The following is a 15621-nucleotide window of genomic DNA, read 5'->3' on the forward strand; positions in this document are numbered from 1 at the left end:
TTTTTTTTTTCTTGTAAATTTGTTTAAGTTCTTTGTAGATCCTAGATATTAGTCCTTTGTCAGATGGATAGACTGCAGAAATTTTCTCCCATTCTGTAGGTTGCTTGCTTACTCTAATGATAGTTTCTTTTGCTGTGCAGAAACTCTTTAGTTTAATTAGATCCCATTTGTCAACTTTGGCTTTTGTTGCCATTGCTTTTGGTGTTTTAGTCATGAAGTCTTGGCCATGCCTGTGTCCTGAATGGTATTGCCTAGGTTTTCTTCTAGGGTTTTTATGGTTCCGGGTCTTATGTTTAAGTCTTTAATCCATCTTGAGTTAATTTTTGTAGAGGGTGTAAGGAAGGGATCCAGTTTCAGTTTTCTGCGTATGCCTAGCCAGTTTTCCCAACACCATTTATTAAATAGGGAATCATTTCCCCATTGCTTGTTTTTGTTGGGTTTGTCAAAGATCAGATGGTTGTAGATGTGTGGTGTTAACTACTGAGGCCTCTGTTCTGTTCTACTGGTCTGTATATCTGTTTTGGTACCAGTACTATGATCTTTTTGTTAACGTAGTCTTGTAGTATATAGTTTGCAGTCAGGTAGCATGATGCTTCCTGTTTTGTTCTTTTTGCATTGGATTGTCTTAGCTATGCAGGCTCTTTTTTTGGTTCTGTATGAAATTTAAAGTAGTTTTTTCCAATTCTGTGAGGAAAGTTAGTGGCAGCTTGATGGGGATAGCATTGAATCTGTAAATTACTTTGGGCAGTATGGCCATTTTCACAATCTTGATTCTTCCTATCCATGAGCATGGAATATTTTTCCATTTGTTTGTGTCCTCTCTTATTTCCTTGAGCAGTCATTTGTAGTTCTCCTTGAAGAGGTCCTTCACATCCCTTGTTAGTTGTATTCCTAGATATTTTATTCTCTTTGTAGCAGTTGTGAATGGGAGTTCACTCATGATTGGCTCTCTGTCTGTTATTAGTGTATAGGAATGTTGTGATTTTTGCACATTGATTTTTGTATGCTGAGACTTTCTTAAAGTTGCATATCAGTGTATCCATATCAAAACCACATTGAGATATCATCTCACTTGAGATATCATCAGTTAGAATGGCAATCATTAAAAAGTCAGGAAACAACAGATGCTAAAGAGGATGTGGAGAAATAGGAATGCTTTTACACTATTGGTGGGAGTGTAAATTAGTTCAACCATGGTGGAAGACAGTGTGTGATTCCTCAAGGATCTAGAAACAGAAATACCATTTGACTCAGCAAGCCCATCACTGGGTATATACCCAAAGGATTATAAATCATTCCACTATAAGGACACATGCACACATATATTTATTGTGGCACTGTTCACAATAGCAAAGACTTGGAACCAACCCAAATGCTCATCAGTAACAGACTGGATAAAGAAAATGTGGCACATATACACCATGGAATACTATGTACCCATAAAAAGGGAAGAGTTCATGTCCTTTGCAGGGGCATGGATGAAGCTGGAAACTATCATTCTTCGCAAAGTAACACAGGAACAGAAAACCAAACACTGCATGTTCTCACTCGTAAGTGGGAGTTAAACAATGAGAACACATGGACACAGGGAGGGGAACATCACACACCGGGGCCTGTTTGGAGATGGGGGGGCCAACGGAAGTACAGCATTAGGAGAAATACCTAATGTAGATGATGGGTTAATGGGTGCAGCAAACCACCATGACACCGTGTATACCTGTGTAACAAACATGCAGGTGTGCACATGTATCCCAGAACTTAAAGTATAATAATAATTTTTAAAAACACACAAAAGATCAAAGGAAAAAAAAAAGTTGTAAGACCTATATGGCATATTCTGATACTCGGTTGTAAAACATTTTGATGCTTTGAATACTCATGTTTACACATGCATTGATCACGTTGTCTTTTTATTAGAGAGAGAAGATTCATGAGAGATGCAAGAATATTTGTCCTCCTAAAGATACCTTTGAAAGGACTCTTTTACATACTCATGGTATGAATATGTGTTATTTATAGATAATAAAGCATAGCATAAATATTAGTGAACAAAATCTTTATTTTGATACCTTATTTCCTATGTCTGTAATTTTTATTTCTAGTAAAAGTTTTGTAATCTATGATTATAATATTTTCTAAAAACTTTTAAGAGAAAAATAGATCTGACAGTAGTATAACCCTTCAGTTCAACAAATATTGATTGAATATCTTTGTACTTGGTATGTTCCTTGTTGCTTAAAAATAGATGTGTAAGCTGGACATGATGGCATGTGCCTATAGTCCCAGCTACTTGGGAGACTAAAGTGGGAGGATTGCTTGAGCCTATGAGTCTGAGAAGAATAACTTAGTGAGACCATAAAGTAAACCTATAGATGAGTAAAAAATACCTTTGGTCCTCAAAGAACTGATGTTCTGAAGAAGGTTAAAGAAATAAACCAATAATTGTATCACTGTATATTAAAGAGTAAGTTCAGTGTGGTAAAGTTGTATAACATGCCTAACTTAGTGTTAGAAGCATTCCTAGAATTGACAGTGATTACATGTCTTTTAAAGTCGTTAGTTTGAAACATTTATGTGGGAGAAGGCATTCCAAGAAAAGAGAATAGTTTATACAAAGCCACAGAAAAAAGAGAGAACAGAATGGTCAAGGAACTGTTAGAATTTAATATGTTGGCTCTACTAGGAGCAAGAGATGAGACTGAAGCATAGGCAGGGGTCAGATCATGAAGAACCTTATATGCTATGGTAAGGAATTTTACTTTTTCTGAAGACACTCTAAAGCTACATAATGTTTTTAATTAGGGATGATCAGATTTATGATTATACATTTATGTGAAAACAGTTGTGGATAGTGAATTATGGGATGATGTTAAGACTAGAGGCAAGAAGGCAGTTGGAGGCTACTGTGATAATACAAATGAGAAATGATATGATTCCAATAACAGTTTCAATGGAAATGAAGAGGAAATTAGGCCTTTAAGAAATAACTCAGAGATTGAGACACAGGTTTTGGTGGCCAGTTGGTGGTTGGTAATGGAGCAAGATGATTCAAGGACAATTCCCAGGTTTTTTGCTTGGACAACTGGGTAGGTGACAGTACAATTCAGTGAGAGAGGCAATATTGGAGGAGGAATTTTGAGGAAGATGGAGGCAAGTTTAGTTGCAGATTTGCAGTGAAGGACATGTCTGGTTGGCAACCTGGAGTTCAGGTTGAAGATTTAGGCTGAAGATGTAGGTATGGTAGACATCATCATAAACAGGTATGCTAGACAATAGCATGGTAGTTGAATCCAAGGACATTGGGTGAGGTCGCCCAGGGAAGATGTTAATAATGATAAGAAAAACGACTGATGATGGAACGCTATTAAGCTGTCACATTTAAGGGGCAGACAGAAAATGAGATAACCTATGAAGGAGACAAAAAGTGGTCAGAGAGATAGGAAAGTCAACCAGGAGAGAATTGAACCTTAGAAATTAAAGGTAGTGAGGGTTTCAGAAAAGTAAGAACAGTTAGTTGGTCTATAATATCAGAATACTTCAGGGATAGATCCATTTGCACAATGAGAAGTCTCCTTTGTTTTGGCAATGAGGAGGTTTTAGGGGAGAGCATTTAGACTGGAATGGCAGTGCCAGAAACTTCAATACTATATATTAAGGAGTTATTGTAAGAGAAACAAATGTAGACTAACAGTATTATGTCACTAAGAGATTTGAGATTATTATTATTATTTTTTGAGACAGAGTCTTACTCTCTTGCCCAGGTTGGAGTGCAATGGCACGATCTAGGCTCACTGCAACCTCCACTTCCCGGGTTCAAGTAATTCTCTGCCTCAGCCTCCCAAGTAGCTGGGATTACAGGTGCCCGCTACCACACTTGGCTAATTTTTGTATTTTTAGTAGAAACGAGGTTTCACTATCTTGGCCATGCTGGTCTTGACCCTGTGATCCACTGGCCTCAGCCTCCCAAAGTGCTGGGATTACAGGCGTGAGCCACCACACCTAGCCAATTTGAGATTATTGACTACAGGGAAGAGAGTGGAAGTATATCTTTCATGACCAGGACTAGATGAGGTAAGAGAGGCATTTGACTATCCCTAAAAATGAGTGCTTTTGCATCTGAGGTCCCGCCCTTGCCTCATCTTGGCCCTGGCCCTGGGTTTTGTCTTTTTCTTTCTATATGTAAATAGATATATAGATCGACCTCTCTCTCTCTCTACATATATATATATATACACATATATATACACATACATGTATACATACATGTATATACATATATATGTAAATATATATTTTTAGTGGGAAAGAACTGAGCATGTTTATATACAGAGATAAGAGAGCTAGTGTAAGGGAAGAGGTTGAAGATACAGAGATAGGCAGAGTAAATTGATTAAGCAAGCTCACAGAAGAGGCAGGAGGGAATGGAGTCCAAGTGCAGAAAGGTTGGTTTTGAACAGGAGGGGGTATCTTATCTGAGTTTGGATTGGCAGGATGAAAGTAGCTTCATTTGAAGATGTGTGTATGTGATATAAACTAAGATGTCTGAGAAGAAAATTAATATGGTATAAAAAAGCAACCTTTGATCATAAGAAATTCTGGATGGAGTGATAGATACTTTAAATAGTAAAAACAGTGTTCCTACTTTATAATTTAATTCATTTTTAAAAATTAACATAGCATGCCGTATTTAATCTTAGCAAAACTTAAAAAATAGCACGGTGGTCCTCAACCTTTGGCACCAGGGACCGGTTTTTTGGAAAGCAGTTTTTCCACAGACCAAGGCATGGGGGGAGATAGTTTTGGGATGATTCAAGTGCATTACCTTTATTGTGTACTTTATTTCTACTATTATTACATTGTGATATATAATGAAATAATTATACAACTCACCATAATGTAGAGTCAGTGGGAGCCCTGAGCTTGTTTTCCTGAAACTAGATGGTCCCATCTGGGGGAGATGGAAGACAATGACAGATCATGAGGCATTAAATTATTAGATTCTTTTTTTTTTTTTTGAAACAGTCTTGCTCTATCACAGACTGGAGTGCAGTGGCGCAATCTTGGCCCACTGCAACCTCTACCTCCTGGGTTCAAGCGAATCTCCTGCCTCAGCCTCCTGAGTAGCTGGGACTACAGGCATATACCACCACGCCCAGCTAATTTTTGTATTTTTAGTAGAGACGGGGCTTTGCTTTGTTGACCAGGCTGGTCTCGAACTCCTGACTTCAGGCAATCTGGCTAATTTTTTTGTATTTTAGTAGAGACGGGGTTTCACCATGTTGAACAGGATGGTCTCGATCTCCTGACCTCATGATTCACCCACCTCGGCCTCAGAAAGTGCTGGGATTTCAAGTGTGAGCCACTGCACCCGGCCCACATTAAATTCTTATAAGAGTGCACAACCTAGATCTCTCTCATGTGCAGTTCACATTAGGGTTTGTGCTCCTATGAGAATCTAATGCCTCCACTGATCTGACAGAAGGTGGAGCTCAGACGGTCATGTGATCCATGAGGAGTGGCTGTAAATACAGATGAAGCTTTGCTTGTGCCCACTGCTCACCTCCTGGTTCCTAACAGGCTGTGGATTACTACCTGTCCGTAGCCCAGGGACTGGGGACCACTGAGATAGTATAAAGCTTTGTATGCCCAGTTAAAAAAGAATTGAGATGTATTTAGCTGTTTTATTGCTGCCATATAATTGATTACAGTTACTTGAAACATTGTTTTGTTCAGTGCTTTGCCTACTACTAGGCATAGGATAGGTGCTTAACAGATAACTTGTTGAAGTTATGAATAAACTTAAGTAGTTATTTGGATGTGACCCAAAACAATACTGAAACTGTCAAAATGTATTTTATGGAGGTAAAATGAAAACAGGTTTTAAAAATAATATTTTCGCTTCTTTTTTTAATAGATAAATCCAGGACAGATCTGGAGCAAGTACCTAAGGTAACAAAGCTTAAACATGAGAATATTACCTTTTAATATTTGGTCTTTAATTTTGCCTTACAAAGAGCTTTCATTTGGCCTTTTTTTCTTTTTCTTTTTTTTTTTTTGACAATGGCTACTTTGTCTCTTCTGGGGCTGTGTTGCATCATTTTTCTTCTTTCTTTCTCTTTATTGATTTATTGATTTATTTATTTTGAGATGGAGTCTTGCTCCATCTCCCAGGCTAGAGTGCAGTGGTACCATCTCAGCTCACTGTAACCTCCGTCTCTTGGGTTCCAGTGATTCTTCCACCTCAGCCTCCTGAGTAGCTGGGATTACAGGTGCGTGCCACCACAGCCACCTTTTATTTTTTTATTTTTTTGTATTTTTAGTAGAGATGGGGTTTCACCATGTTGGCCAGGCTCGTCTCAATACCCTGACCTCAAGTGATCTGTCTGCCTTGACCTCCCAAAGTGCTGGGATTATAGGCGTGAACCACTGTGCCTGGCCTTTTTTTTTTTTTAAATTGAAAACTGTTTTTAATTGACAAAATGACATGTATTTATGGTGTTTCTCTTTTGCATCATCAGTCTCTTTCTCATCACTGAAACCTACAAATATTTCTGAGTCTTTCCATTATAAAAATTTTTGCTGATCATTCTACCTCTTTAAATTATTAAGAGATACTTACTTTGTATGAAAAATGTTGTCAAGATGTATAATAGATGCATTTTTTTTCTGGGAAAAGTGTCAGTTACCTTCATCAGATTCTCAAATAGGTCTATGACAATTGTTCTTTAGGGTAAGAAAGAGATGAAAGACACCAAAAAGGGAGAAGGATATTATTTACATCATTTATTTGGTCCGACAAAGTAAAATTCAAACTTTATCATTTAAGGCTCATTGTTCACTTTCATGTAATCTTTACACATTCTTTACTTTAGCCAAACTTTTTTTGATGGCTCTGTGCTTTATTTGCACTGTTTCTTGATCCTGGAAGACTTTCTTCATCTTCCCATATGGAATTCTCTACAATCTTTTGCTTAAAATGACAACTTTACATCGGTACTTTCTTGTTCTTCCCAACAGAATATAATTGTCCCCTTTGCCAAATTTCTGTAACATTTTATCAGGGACTCTTCCTTCATCCTTCTGCCACTCTTTTAAGCATTTGTTCCTCTTCTTTTTTTTTTTTTGAGACAGAGTCTCTGTCTCTGTCACTCAGACTGGAGTGCAGTGACACGATCTTGGCTCACTGCAACCTCTGCCTCCCAGGTTCAAGCAATTCTCTTACCTCAGCCTCCTGAGTAGCTGGGATTACAGGTGCCTGCTACCACACCCAGCTAATTTTTGATAGAGACAGGATTTCACCATGTTGGCCAGGCTAGCCTGGTCTCAAACTCCTGACCTCAAGTGATCCGCCCACCTGGCCTACTGAAGTGCTGGGATTTCAGGTGTGAGCCACCATGCCTGGTCTCCTTATAATATTTTATATACATATTTTATCACATCCCTTGGATTGAAGATCCATGAGATTAGGATCTCTGTAATGAATTATCTTTGTTTCTCCCTCAGTGCTTAGCATCAGAAACAGTAAATATTTACTGAATTAATCAATACTTTTAGGTATAATACCAAAGCAGGGATTAGAAAATTTACTCATGTCTCTAGTTAGATTTTTTCTACCATATTCATTCTAATTTTTGTATATAGGTAAAATAATACATAAAATACAGTATATTTATATACTGTATGCCATGTTTTAGTCCCTATGCTAGGTGCTAGAGATATAAAAATAAGCTATAAATCTAACCATGTAGGAACATATGGTCTCCAGGGGGAGATATGCATACTAAATAAATAATTTCTATCAAGTATGAGGTAAATAAGTATTCATGATATATTTGTGTTCAGAGATGGGAGTCATTCATGCACAAGGACACATTTGCCCTTTTGATTGGGTCATGTTCTTCAGGACGAGGTACAAGAAAAAGCATTTTAGGCCAAAAGTATGGATTTAAATATTTACATACTTTAAGAGTATGGAAGAGATTTGAATATTGCTAGAGTGTAATGGGTAAATAGTGGGAGTGACAAGATACAAAGAGGTGAGTGGGTCCAGAAAAACAATGAAGGGTTTTGGATGCCATTCTAAATAGTTAGGTCTGTGGGTCATGGGAATCCACTGAGAGTTTTAAACAGGGAAGTTAATACAGTTACACTTGACATTTTAGAGGAATAACTCCAACAGCAGTATAGGGGATAGATTAGGGAAGGATATCAGTAAATAGCCATTTACTGTAAACCAGAGATATTGAATAGCTGAACTAGTGAATGCTGTGGAGAAACAGGAAAGCAGGGACTCAAGGGATATTTATGAAATATAACAGGTAGGTCTTATTGCCTAGCTAGTTGTGATATGTAAGGGAAAAGTAGTCTATTCATAAAGTTGAATTTGTTTTGGTTTTAATATTTATTGTATGCTTAATCTAAACTAATTTCAAAACAATTATGAGCAGGAGAAAATAGAAATGTAAGTTAGAGAAATTGATATTTGGCATTTAAAAAACTATCTGGGAAATAATGTGGAAATTTTAGGGTAAGTATTATATCTGCCTCTGATATGTACCTGGTAGGACTGCATTAGTGGGTTTGATCATGTATTAATGGAATGACCATCTCCATTGGTGAAGGCAAAAAACATTTTCTATCTTTTATGAGTATTTTAAAGTTGGTGAGATGTTATTTACATTTTTCTTATAGCTATTTGTGTAAATAACTCAGCCATTTTCACTTGCTTTTGCTATTCATACTCAAGATACATGTTAATTTTGTTTAATGATCATAATGTTAGAAGAGATATTGGTTATAAAGCAAATACTTATCTAATTGAAGGAAATGCATTTTTTAATAGATTTTTATGAAACCAGATTTTGCCTTGGATGATTCCTTAACTTTTAATTCAGTTTTACCATGGTCTCATTTTAATACTGCTGGTGGAAAAGGAAATCGTGATGCAGCTTCCTCAAAGTTGCTTCAAGAAAAGGTAATTTCTCTTTGACTTTTTCCATGTAGGAAACTATTCTAGTTAAATGGTACTGTTTGCATGGGTTCAGATTTAGTTATTTAGTAAGTTCTACATTTAAATCCATTTTTGTTGTTACTGATGACTGTAAGCCTCCCAATCTTAACTAATAAACTAACGGCATTTTGGTTCAATGGAACACAAGCTGTGCAGATGAACAAGGAAAAACTATTTGAGTGCTTCTTACCTGAAAGGGTAGTTGATGGAATTTTAATTGAAAGGATGTATTAGTCTACACAATAAATTGCTTTGCATATAACCCAGATGTTTTATTTACATATTGGCTAATTTTATAAGAATGATTTAAAGCACATAAAACCAATTTTTTCCAAGGTACTGTTTTTCTTCATTTTCACATAGTAAGGATTATTTTGAGACAAAAATATCTTAGTTAAAGAAATACAGTATTTTTATTGTTTTTGTAGCTTTGCAAAGCCTAGTCTTTTACATGTTATTAGCCAGCAGTTCTTTACATTTTACAGTGTTCTGTAGTCTAGAAGTCAATACCTTGAAAGTCATTTAATATTCAGAGTTTTAGGTAAAATTTACTTACAAATCTTCTAAAGACATTTGATCTGTTCTTTCTTAGCATTCAGTTTAGAGCTCTTCTAAAACTGATGATGGTACTTAAAATGAGCAGTGGTGACTTTGTTTTACTTTAGTGATATCCCCTGGCAATCTGAAAGCTTGTCTCAGGAAGACATCAATAAATTAGGTCTAGTCCTCGTCAGAAACTGAAGACAAGACTAGCTTGGGGAGGAGAGAGGAAGAAATGTGGGGAAAGAGTCATGAGTATTCTTTTTCTCACAATTGAAAATCAAAATGAGCTGACTTTTTCCTTTGCCAACATTTTCACCTATAAAAAGGTTTTTTTCCATGTGTAAGAAAAAATTTTTATAAATCTGACGAAAACCGTGGGGTTAGAGACACAGGCTTGCTCAAGACACAGGCTTTCATATTCTAAGTATATCCCCTATAGAATAATACCTTAAAAAGAGAAAAACAGCAAAAGCCAGTAAAAGTCCCATCAATCTATACAGATACTTTTTTTTTTTTTTTTTGAGACAAAGTCTCACTCTGTCGCCCAGGCTGGAGTGCAGTGGCGCGATCTTGGCTCATTGCGTCCTCTACTTTTCAGATTCAAGGGCAACCTCTGCTTCCTGGGTTCAAGCCATTCTCCTGCCTTAGCCCCCCAAGTAGCTGGGATTACAGGTGCTTGCCACCAAGCCCAGCTAATTTTTCTGTGTTTAGTAGAGACAGGGTTTCACCATATTAGCCCGGCTGGTCTCAAACTCCTGGCCTTGTGATCTGTCTGCCTCGGCCTCTCAAAGTGCTAGGATTACAGGTGTGAGCCACCGTGCCTGGCCCTGCAGATACTTTTAATACAGATAATTTAAAAATTATTTCCTTTATATCATTTTAATAGGAAATAAACTATAAAAATGTTATGCCTTGAAAAGAGTAAATCAGTGGATTATTGAAAATTCAAAACTTTTTAACGTGAATGAAACGCTCAATGTTTAAAGTTACTAAAGTTAAGGAATTTTTTTTTATTTGTAAATTGCAGAATCAGATTAGCTATATTTACATTCTGACTCCTTTTCATTCTGCTCTGTTCTTAGAATAGGAATAGAAGACAGGATTCCAAGAGAGCACTTTCAAACTCCATTTATGATGGACAACAGCTGGTTTATCATATTTGCTTTAAAGAGCAAGGATGCTATAACTAGAATTAAATTAATTTGAATTCTGTTGTCCTATGCAAAATGCTGGCTTGCAGTAAAGTAAGGAGTTTGTACTGGAATGCGAATCACTGCACTGCTTACTTCATTAAGAAAGTCTGAAAAATACCAGTATGCTTAATGATGTAGTTGATTTACTTTCTAGCAAAATTCTTTATTTTATTGTTGTCCTGTTAAACAGTCCAGAGATTGTCAGCAGCATATAAATCACCTTCTGGGTAGCACTGTCCTAAAGTTATCTATTCTCCATTTATTATTCTGAGAATTGAGTCCATGTTACCTTGCAGTCTACTCTAGTACATTTGTGCCCATTTTGCTTTTTTAGTGAACAAATTAACAGCCATATTGAAGATGAAAGAGCAAAAAGGCATAAACTCAAGATTTAAACTGTGGAAAAATTTCTTGTTTGTAACCTATTTACATATAAGATTGTTGAAGGAGCATTATTGAAGATATAAATGATACTCTGTTTTCTTAAGGAAACAGATTTGATGACCAAATAATCTCTTCTAATCTTATGAGACCTAAATGTTGAAAGTCCATTAACCCTTTGAAACTATGAATTATTTATCCTAAGACATTCAGAGATAATGTCTGAAGTCTGAGCTGTGGGTTAAAAAATCTCAAAGTAAAAAAATGTGTGAAGAATGGAAAGCTAATATAGTCAAAAAGGTATGTGCAGTTAGAAAGGAAGAAAAGTCAAATCAGGTTTTAGAAGTCTTTATTTGAAATGTAGAAAGCATTTTAAATATATATAACCATCAAAATTCATCTTGGTAGTGCTGCTAGTAAAATATATATCAGCTAATTGATAAAGGCATTTGTTGAACTTTTAAGAGGAAAATACATTGAAAATAAACTGAATTTTACAACTTGATAAAAGAATCAGTTTTTAAATGTAAAATAAGGAGCCTGAAAAAATCCAGACTTTATTTTTAATTTGTGACTGAACCATCAATCTATCTTGGATTATTCAGCATTTTGAGGCAGAATGGAATAGTAGAAACAGCTTCAGTTTTTGAGTCAGAGAGACTTTATTCAAGTCTCTGTGTTTCCTCATCTGTAAAATGATGATAATATCTATATTTCAAGATTGTTAAAATTAGAAAAATTAGATGTGTATAAAATACCTGTGCCTAATCCATAGGAGGAGGTCAATAAATGGAAATTAGAATCATCCATTTAGTCAGATAAACAATGTGTGATATTGTTGGGGGCTAAGGAGATCATTCTCTTTCACTCTCAGATCTTAGAACATCTGAAACTAGAGTTGTAATTTGAGGTGTCTGTGGGGTACTCTTATCTTTTAGAAAGCAGTTGGTGTTTGTAAGGTGGTAATGACAGGAACAGAGGAGGAAAGTAAATCACTTTGTACTCTTTTGTCATACATTATATCTTTGGGCTGTACCTTTTATCTTTCTTCCATTTTGTTGTGCCCGATTTCAAGGATCTCACAATCAAATGATTCACACAATGGAATTTAAAGTATATGTAGAAATCTTTTATCATTTTCATAAAGTATTTATTTGGATTATCACGGAAGGTATGCTTGTAATACTTCATTTTTTTTCCTTCCTTTTTAAGCTGAGCCATTATCTGGATATTGTGGAAGTAAACATTGCTCACCAGATTTCTCTACGTTCAGAAGCATTTTTTCATGCAATGACCTCTCAACACGAGTTGCAGGACTACCTCAAGAAAACTTCCCAGGCTGTAAAAATGCTTCGAGATAAAATTGCACAGATTGATAAAGTAATGTGTGAAGGGTCACTCCACATTTTAAGACTGGCACTTACCAGAAATAATTGTGTTAAAGTGTACAATAAGCTGAAGTTAATGGCCACTGTACACCAGACTCAGCCTACAGTACAGGTGTTATTATCTACTTCTGAATTTGTTGGAGCATTGGACTTAATAGCAACAACACAAGAGGTTCTACAGCAGGAACTTCAGGGCATTCATAGTTTCCGGTATGTCCATTAAGTAAGCCATTAGAAATAATGTTAGAAATTTTTAAAGGATAAATTTTAGCCTGTAATGTTGAAAGTGTGAATGTATTCAAAGCTAAATGGATATTTTTTCTTCCAGATTGATCATCTGTTTAATAATGTTATTTGATATTTTAGTATTAGCAAAATAAAAATCGTAAGGAATAATATTTACAGAGACATTTGGATGGAGAAGCAAAATTAAAATTTCTAGCACATGAGATAAATGCAAAGCCAGTCACAACATTAAAAATAACATTTTGAAAATGTTGAAATAGCTTTGTTTCATAATGGTAGGTCAAGGTGGAGAGTATATTTAAAATTAAGTTTGTGTTAAAAGTCTCTAATAGATTTAAAATTGAATAATTATTAAAATTCATTTCTGATTTGCAGGCTGTTTTTCAAACTGCAAAAGAAATCCACATAGTGATGAAAAGACCCAGTTTCTCCTGTTATTATTTTGAAAATACTTTAGGTTTTAGATATTTTATGTGAAATAGAATCAAAGATTGAATGCTTACTTGGCAAACACAAATTCTCAAACTGTTCTAATTGTTACCTCACAGTTCATACAATTTATTTAATTTTTGTTTTCATTGACTCATAAATTTATGGTCAATAATCATGAAAAGTAATTTTAAGAAGCAGATTGGATATTTATTTATTCCCAATTGTTTATGATTTGTTGAGTTACAGAATAAAAATTTTATAATCTTACATTTATTCTGAGCCCAAGGAAGAGCTTACCTTTGTTTTCAACCTTACTTTTTTGTTTATACCTTAACTCAAAGTATAAAATATTCATCACTTAAAAATGTGTTCTTTTGTTTTTTGTTTTTTTTTGAGACGGTCTTGCTCTGTTGCCCAGGCCGGAGTGCAGTAGTGTGATCTCTGCTCATTGCAACCTCTGCCCCATCTCTCATCCCCTGCTAGGCTTCCTGCCCCTCACCACTAGCTCCAGCCATCCTCTCACCTCAGCCTCCTGAGTAGATGGAACCAAAAACAAGCACCACCATGCCCAGCTAATTTTTACTTTTTAAAAATTATTTTTATTTTTATTTTTTTCAAGATACAGGCTAGCTCTGTTGCCCATGTTGGAGTGCAGTGGCACGATCTTGGCTCACTTCAACCTCTGCCTGTTGGGTTCAAGCGATTCTCCTGCCTCAGCCTCCTGAGTAACTGGAATTACAGGTGCCCACCACCAGCCCCAGCTAATTTTTGTATTTTTAGTAGAAATGGAGTTTTGCTATGTTGGCCAAGCTGGTCTTGAACTCCTGACCTCTTGATCTGCCCATCTCGGCCTCCCAGAGTGTTGGGATTACAAGCATGAGCCACCACACCTGGCCTAATTTTTACTTTTAGTAGAGATGAGGTCTCACCATGTTGCCCAGGATGGTCTCGAACTCTTAAACTCAAGGCATCTGCCTTCCTTGACCTCCCAGAGTACTGAGATTACAGGCATGAGCCACCGTGCTCAGCCAAAAATGTGTATTATTTTTAAAAAGACTTTCAGATGTTCTGATTGTCTACATTTTGCTCAATATATTTCTATTTTTTTAGAATCACATATGTGTAAAGAATGTTATTTCTTTATGTAAAACATTTCTGTAAAGTTTTCTATCAAATGTCTTTTCCAATATGTTTATAACTTTAAAAATTTGGTATCAGAACTTGAGTCAACTTCTAATAAACATATAGCAAATAATTTTCAAAAACAAAAATACTCTAAAAAATATTTTTATATTCAAGGAAGAATACTGAATCATACTTGAAGTAGTTTAAGATTGGTTATTATGGCCCCATTCTTTTGTTTGCTGTTTGTTTTAAATTTCTGTCAAATCCTATATGATGATTTACTTTATTGACTTTATCTTTCCTTTTACTAAAGGTTGTTAGATATCAACATTAGTAACTTTCTTGTATAGCTTCACAGATATTTTTAAGGCCATTTAACTTTAGAAGCATAAGAATTAGTTTTGGATGCTTTATAGATTGATTTTTAGCCAGAAAAATATGTATTAGAGGTCTCTTATGGTAACAAAAGCATTAGGTTATAAGCCGTTCTCCTTAGTTTATTAAAATAATTATACTTTCCCATTAGGAAATAAGAAATATTCTACTTGAATTTCACACTCTTTTGTCTTTTTTATATCAGAGTCCAAATTTTAGTCATTTTGTGGGTCATATACTAAGCATAGGGTCTTACTTGAAATAAGAAATCTTTCAGTAGGACAAGCAAAGGACTCTTTTGAATTAATTTGTTAATCATCTTTCCATTGCAATAAAAAAATAATAATAATCTTCCCATTTTATAGATCATAGTCCCAAGTTTTGCTTTTGGCTATAATGTTCTTTCTATTGCTTTTTAAAAATGCTCTTAAATGTATATATATATGAACATATATAAATATTTAATATATGTGAATATATTACATATGTATATGTATAACATAATACCTATAGTCTTGCTTTGTCACCCATGCTGGAGTGCAATGATGTAATCATAGCTCAACTGTAGCCTTGAACTCCTGGTCTCAATTGATCCTCCTGCTCCAGCCTCCTGAGTAGCTAGGACTATAGGTCTGTGTCGCCATGCCAGGCTGATTTTTAAATTTTTGTGTAGAGCTGAGGTCTCGCTATGTTGCCCAGGCTGGTTCTATTGCTTTTAAAGGGAACTTTCATATGAAAATTTTTCAGTAATTAAATTACCACAAATGCAAATCTCTTGTTTTCAAAAAAGAATTCTGCTAGTTTTATTTGGGTACCATTTTGCTGTGTACTATTAACCTAACATCACAGTTTTTTTTCTAGTTGTTAGTAGCAAATAATGCTTATGTATGTCTTCTTTTTTCTCATTCTTTCTGTATTTTTTGACTTT

General features: G+C 35.4%; 1 protein-coding gene across 6 annotated transcripts in view; it reads left to right on the forward strand.

Annotated features, from left to right (window-relative positions):
* Nucleotides 1-15621, forward strand: part of VPS54 (VPS54 subunit of GARP complex) — a 126018-nt gene that overhangs the window by 37189 nt on the left and 73208 nt on the right. For 5 of the 6 annotated variants that reach the window (XM_017522147.2, XM_017522151.2, XM_017522150.2 and 2 more), the window contains 4 exons: nt 1918-1996; nt 5915-5949; nt 8843-8974; nt 12340-12725. In XM_017522147.2, the coding sequence (XP_017377636.1) occupies nt 1918-1996; nt 5915-5949; nt 8843-8974; nt 12340-12725 (632 nt within the window). Of the gene's footprint in view, nt 1-1917; nt 1997-2673; nt 2746-5914; nt 5950-8842; nt 8975-12339; nt 12726-15621 lie in introns of those variants that run through there. The other variant, XM_037736180.1, reaches the window with a different exon arrangement.

The sequence above is a fragment of the Cebus imitator genome, unplaced genomic scaffold, assembly GCF_001604975.1.
Source record: "Cebus imitator isolate Cc_AM_T3 unplaced genomic scaffold, Cebus_imitator-1.0 Scaffold23, whole genome shotgun sequence".
NCBI classification, from domain to species: domain Eukaryota; kingdom Metazoa; phylum Chordata; class Mammalia; order Primates; family Cebidae; genus Cebus; species Cebus imitator.